The sequence below is a fragment of the Electrophorus electricus genome, chromosome 7 (assembly GCF_013358815.1).
Source record: "Electrophorus electricus isolate fEleEle1 chromosome 7, fEleEle1.pri, whole genome shotgun sequence".
NCBI lineage: Eukaryota > Metazoa > Chordata > Actinopteri > Gymnotiformes > Gymnotidae > Electrophorus > Electrophorus electricus.
Genome location: NC_049541.1, coordinates 20,979,082 through 20,986,238, shown reverse-complemented (window position 1 = coordinate 20,986,238; position 7,157 = coordinate 20,979,082). Strand labels below are relative to the sequence as shown.

Below are 7,157 nucleotides of genomic sequence, written 5' to 3'. Positions count from 1 at the left end.
CATTTAGATTTGTGGCTGAAGGCCAATAAAACACATGAATTGTGTGTGTGTGTGCGTGTGTTTTCACATATGCAAGCGAGACGTGAAAGAATTAATGATGTTTAATGTAAGTAGGTCATGTTAAAATGATGAATAAGTTTGGGACAGAGGAAGAGTTGGGGAAAGACTTTAGGCCTGGGGGCCATAACCACACCCCCACATTCATCACTACGATAGCCCCTGTTCCCTCCCACACTCGTCCCTTCTCTCGTATGTGCGCGCACACACACACACACACAAACACACGCACACACAAACACATGCACACACTCACACACAAACACGCACACACACACAAACGCACACACACACACACACATACAAACACACGCACACACACACACACACAAACACACAAACACATGCACACACTCACACACAAACACGCACACACACACAAACGCACACACACACACACACATACACACAAACACACGCACACACACACACAAACACACACGAACACACACGCGTGCATGCACATACACACACACAAACACACACACCCATTGGAGTGAGGTCCTGAATACTTTCTTTAGTTTTAGTAAACATCATTTCTGCTATGAAGGGAAACCAGCCACAATTCTTTATTTAAAGGTTCGAGGACAAGAGGAAATCTCGTACAGGTTCAGTACAGTACAGCGTATATCTGCACCTATTCTAGAAAACAGATGAGATTAAACAAATTGTGCTTTGCCTTCTAATGACTAAAACCCTATTCAAGGCAACAAGGGTCTAAAGAGATTGAAGGAGAAAACATTTACACCGTAGCTGTTTTCGCCGTGAGCACATTGGCACTTCAACACATTACTGTCCCTGATCGTAAGGGAAGGTTGAGTTTCACCTGAGCAGCTACAAAGGGATGACAGTGCAGCTTTTAGTTAGTGCCCTTAGAAGTGTACATCTGAGCCTTCAGAGGGGTTAGTGCCCTTAGAAGTGTACATCTGAGCCTTCAGAGGGGTTAGTGCCCTTAGAAGTGTACATCTGAGCCTTCAGAGGGGTTAGTGCCCTTAGAAGTGTACATCTGAGCCTTCAGAGGGGTTAGTGCCCTTAGAAGTGTACATCTGAGCCTTCAGAGGGGTTAGTGCCCTTAGAAGTGTACATCTGAGCCTTCAGAGGGGTTAGTGCCCTTAGAAGTGTACGTCTGGGCCCTCAGAGGGCTTAGTGCCCTTAGAAGTGTACAGTGAGTGCTCAGTGTACCCTCCTAAGTGCTTTCAACTCTTTCGGTTCAAAAGAAGCTCTCACAGCTAAGTGAAAACTCTGTTCCTGGTGATATGCCCCCTCGTGACATCTGACCATCTATAGTCATCATTAAAAAGTAGCTAAAAATGTCTGACATAATTTCTGACATATATAAAACATATAATGCCACTATATTTTTGTTCATTTGATTTGACAGCATTGGATACTTAACGCTTAGCTGAGCTAAAATCTCTAGTGCCTTATTAATATAAGTGCATTTGGCAATGAAACGTTACCCTCTGCAGATCTGTTGATAAGTCTGTCTGAGTTTTGGCTGGAGACAGACGGACACAAACCCCAATTCTAGAGATCATTCATGTAGCTCCATATGTGGATGGAACACATTATTGCAAGTACAAGAAATGGAAAATTAATTTTCACACCAAGATACAATTATTGCACACTACTGAAAAGTCACCCAGACAGAAACAAGATTCTGTTTTCCTATGTTTTCAAGATTCTGTGCACTTGCGTGCTTGTGTGTGTGTGTGTGTGTGTGTGTGTGTGTGTGTCTGTGTGTTTTAGCATTTGCATGGTTCTGTCGAGTCGTCACTAGGTGCGTCTACACAAGGCAGGTCCAATCACTCGTGATCCGCCCGTACTGCAAAGAAAGACAAACAAAGGCGAGACGTCACAGGTAAGAGGTCACAGGTAAAATGCGCAGATGCCGGCATTAAACACACCCACAGAAGCCGCGCTGACACACACTGCAACAACCGAACCCCCACGAGCACCATGAACCCAACTGTTAGACAATTCAAAACACCCCCCCCCCCCCGCCCCCGTCCCTGACAGACGTACACAAATCCAATTATTTGTGTCTCATGTTGCAAATTTGTTCTAATGGACAGAGCGGAAGAACAAATACGGCTCTGAGTGAAGAAACAAAAGGATGTGGTTTCTAATTAACATGAAAGAGGGACGGCGGGACGTGTTAGTAAACCCATCTCTCATCTGCGCGCGGCAGCCTCGCGTCGGCCTGCCGTTGACACGTTCTTCCTCCGTAGCGGTGAACGAAACGTCAACAGAATTACCGTCGTCTAGCGCTCTGACGCTTCTCCCCTGCCTGCTGCGTTTTGTCAGTTTTATTGTTTATTAAACCCCCCCCCCCACACGTTACGCGACACCCATTCGGCTTTGTTTGATGCGTCTTAGCTTTGAAGATCGCAGAGTGCACGGAGAAGAATTCGGATCCGTGTAATTAGACGGAACATAATTAGCGTGTTTGGGGGAGTCGCGCGGCCCGATCTGCAGGCTGGCTCACCGGCTGGGCACACGCTACTGCTTTGCCCCTAGACCTCCGTCACGAGAGAGAGAGAGAGAGAGAGAGAGAGAGAGAGAGAGAGAGAGAGAGAGAGAGAGAGAGAGAGAGAGAGAGAGAGAGGTGTCATAATCATATGTTCTGCTCCACGTTTCCATGCACTGGTTTTAAATGCTGGCAAATGGAAAACAATGTTCTTGTTTACATGCAGTACAAACAAAAACTCATCATTTGCCTCATCGAGGGAAGATTCTTCCCAGGAACAAACTGCAACACTGTTCAGACTGAAGCCAGCTGCACTTTTAATAAGTTCTGCCGCATGTTAAACAATTACTGAAGAGGTAAATGGCAGTCATGCAGACACCTGACTTGTGGGAAGAGAGTCCCTCTGTGTCCCTCCAAGTCCCGTCTACGATACGAAGACGAGCACGGGGGCCCGTGCCATAACTGGGACTAATGCATTCTCAGCTGTAGGGCACCATCAATACAAAAATCCCTGAAAAAGTGTCTGGCACAGTCAAATCTCTGGGAAGGAGCCCAATTATCACAGCTTTGAATTTTGACAAATTAATGAAACAGACGTGTGAAGGAAGCGGTCTCACGGTTAAAGGCTCCCACCTGTTCCCTGGAAACAATTCCAGCAGATTTTGCTCAAATATGTTTTTGACGGCATGCTACGTGACTGACAGCAGGCTTCCGGACAAACAGGTGCTTCCGTGGCGTGTGCTTAAAAAAGCGCGCCTCTTCCACCTTTCTGAGAGGGGTGGAAAGAGAAAACGTTTTCCGATGGATCTGATGGTTCTCTCGTCTCGCAGAATGCCGCAAAATGGTGTTAAATTATGTAGATATTAATGAGTGACCTTGTTTTATCCATATGTTGTTAGACTAAAAGTGTAGTACTGTTCTTTGTGTAATCATTTTGTATAGGTTTTTGTTGTTTTTTCTTTTTTTTAAATAATTTCATGTTTGTGTACTGAATTCTACCTGGTGAGACAAGACACTTCTTTTAGGGTGAATATATTAGTAAACATTATATATTCGTTAGCATTATAAAGTCGTTAGCGTTAGCGCCCGTGCTGAATGATCGGTAATGAGGTTACTGAAGACAGCATCCTGTCTGACTGGTGCCTGGTCCCTGGGACATCAGCACCAGTCATCATACTCGTCACTCCACATATTAATGTATCACTCATTATTATTCCTCATCATTCATCCCAACACTCTCGCTCGAGACTGGGGCATCGGGGAGTCAATCGTGTGTGTTCATGACACACGGCTCCTAACGGCTCTTGGCTAAATGTTTGTGTGCATGTGTGTACGTGTGTGTGTGCATATGTGTGTGTATGAGCATGTGTACGTGTGTGAGTGAGCATGTGCGTGTGTGTGCATACGTGTGTGTAAGCATGCGTTCATGTGTGTGTGAGCATGCGTATGCGTATGTGTGAGCATGCATTTGTGTGTGTGTGTGTTGCGAGTGTGTGTACGTGTATGTGTGTGAGACCGTGCGTTCATGTGCGTGTGAGCGTGCGTACGTGTGTGTGAGCGTGTGTGTGTGTGTGTTTGTGGGAGCGTGTGTGTGTGTAAGCGTGCCACACCCCTACCTGGATGTCCGTGAGCTCCCTCAGAAATCTTGAGGCCAGCGGAGGAAAGTTGCCCTCGCAAGGAATCTGAAGGTCCTAAGGGCCAGAAACACACAACGTCACACACACGTGCTGCTTCCCGTCCCACTCACCTCAGCTATGAAGACGCGTGGGACATGGGTGGGTCCTACTGAGCTTCCTGAAACCCTCACCTTCCCCTGGTACAGCACCCGGCTGATGGGACAGACCACGCACGCCGTGCCCGCGCCAAACATCTCTTTCACCCGCCCGTCCTCCAGGGCCTGGCACAGGTGCGCCATGGTCAGGCAGCGCTCGGCAACTTTAAAGTCCCCCTGCCCAGATGAAGCACAGGGACACACGTCACGGACAGGACAGTCTGTCCACGTAAAGCAAGTGCCTGGGTAAATGAGACTAGACGTAGCACTGTGGAGACCGTATGTTAGTAAATAACACAGACATGTTTTTGGAACGGTTGAGGTCAGAAGGAGAAGACACCTAGATCACAGCGTGTGAGAGGATGAGACAACTGTGTGTGTGTGGGGGGGGGACTGGTGAATGTCTTTGGAGTTTTGATCTGCATGAATGCTGGGCATGGCTTATTAGGTCAGAGAGATGAGCCGGCTGATGTCCTGGTCGTTACCCAATCATGCGCGAGCTCCAGGATGCTCTGTCGAGTGATCCCTGGCAGAATGATCCCATCCAGCGGAGGTGTTGCAAGCTCTTCCTCTAAATAAACAAACAAACAAATTAATAATAAAGTTGATAAATAAATAAGTAAATATTCATACTGCTTGCTCAGGCTGCCCTGAGATGCCTGACACACACACCACCCTACTGATCACGGTGTAGACCACACACACACCACCGTACTGATCACGGTGTAGACCACACACACACCACCCTACTGACCACGGTGTAGACCACACACACACCACTCTACCGATCACGGTGTAGACCACACACACACACACACACCACCGTACTGATCATGGTGTAGACCACACACACACCACCCTACTGACCACGGTGTAGACCACACACACACCACTCTACCGATCACGGTGTAGACCACACACACACACACACACACACACCACCGCACGGATCACAGTGTAGACTACACACACACACACACCACCCTACTGATCACGGTGTAGACCACACACATACCACTCTACTGATCATGGTGTAGACCACACACACACACCACCCTACTGACCATGGTGTAGACCACACACACACACACCACTCTACTGACTACGGTGTAGACCACACACACATACACGCACACACACCACTGTACTGATCACGGTGCAGACCACACACACACACACACACACACACACACACCACCGTACTGATCACGGTGTAGACCACACACACACCACCGTACTGATCACGGTGTAGACCACACACACACATACCACCCTACTGATCACAGTGTAGACCACACACATACCACACTACTGACCACGGTGTAGACCACAAACGCATCAGCCTACTGACCACAGTGTAGACCACACACATACCACCCTATTGATCACAGTGTAGACCACACACACACACACACCACCCTAATAATCACGGTGTAGACCACACACACAGCACCCTACTGACCACAGTGTAGACCACACACACACCACCCTACTGATCACGGTGTAGACCACACACACACACACACCACCCTAATAATCACGGTGTAGACCACACACACACCACCCTACTGACCATGGTGTAGACCATACACACACACCACCCTACTGACCACGGTGTAGACCACACATACACCACCCTACCGATCACGGTGTAGACCACACACACACACACACCACCGCACGGATCACAGTGTAGACTACACACACACACACCACCCTACTGATCACGGTGTAGACCATACACACACCACTCTACCGATCACGGTGTAGACCACACACACACACACACACACACACACACCACTGTACTGATCATGGTGTAGACCACACACACACCACCCTACTGACCACGGTGTAGACCACACACACACCACTCTACCGATCATGGTGTAGACCACACACACACCACCCTACTGACCACGGTGTAGACCACACACACACACACACCACCGTACTGATCACAGTGTAGACCACACACACATTGTGTTTTCAACCAAGCATTCTTGAAAGAATAGAGCATGTGTTTGTTTTATTGTTTTTTTAAAGTGATGGGAGATCAGAAATGAAGACTCGGGGATCACACATTTTAGCGAAGGAGAACATAACAGTGTTGTCCCGACTACAAATGTTTTTACTCAGGACGCCTTCCCTTTCTTGGCCACTAGAGGTCACTGCTACACAGACAGAAGTTCTTCTTACAGAACTAACATGCGTCTCCACTCCAGAGCGCAGAGCATGCGGTACCTCCTTCCTCGCTGATCCAGTACAGGAACACATTCATCGTGCCGACCTCAGTGATCTGCTGGTCGTCGCCGTACAGCCAGAGCACCTGCTGGCACCCGCGCTCCACAGCTTCATGCTGCGCGCAGATTGATGAGCCGTAGTTCCTGCGGATGGAGACGTCATGAGTCCTCGCGCTCAACAGGCCCTCGATCACTCTGGAGCGTGTCTGATGGTTTCTGTCCCCTCCACCAGCCTTGCCTCACCAGAGTGTGAAACTTTCATTTTATTTATTGCAAGAAAGCATGAGCAGAGGGGTCACACTCCCCTACCAAAAAAACTGAAACCAAGTTAGTTTACAGTAAGAAATGTTTAAACCCAGGAGTTCAACAACAGTGATTCTCCAACAGAAACAACTCTGGCTGTGAACTAACACGCAAACATTTAAAATACAACATGACAGTAAATCAACTACAGAATTAACTGTATGTTTAAAATGACCAAATCATGGCTCTCCAGAGCAGCAGCTCAAGGACGTTCTCACAGCTCACCTGCTGGAGCAGGCGGAGGCAATAAAATCATGAGACCCAAACCCACACACACCACCTTACTGATCACAGAGTAAACACACACACCACC

The 7,157-nt window shown here is 48.0% G+C and overlaps 1 protein-coding gene across 3 annotated transcripts in view; it reads right to left on the bottom strand.

The window, feature by feature from the left end:
• Positions 1–602: 602 nt before the first annotated feature.
• The window catches only part of bcat1 (branched chain amino-acid transaminase 1, cytosolic), a 14,337-nt gene continuing 7,782 nt past the window's right edge, over positions 603–7,157 (bottom strand). For all 3 annotated transcript variants that reach the window (XM_035528402.1, XM_035528403.1, XM_035528404.1), the window contains exons 8-12: positions 6,543–6,685; positions 4,784–4,869; positions 4,335–4,475; positions 4,144–4,218; positions 603–1,882 (exon numbers count right to left, since the gene is read on the bottom strand). In XM_035528402.1, coding sequence (XP_035384295.1) covers positions 1,844–1,882; positions 4,144–4,218; positions 4,335–4,475; positions 4,784–4,869; positions 6,543–6,685 — 484 coding nt within the window. In that variant the 3' untranslated portion in view covers positions 603–1,843. The remainder of the gene's footprint in view (positions 1,883–4,143; positions 4,219–4,334; positions 4,476–4,783; positions 4,870–6,542; positions 6,686–7,157) is intronic.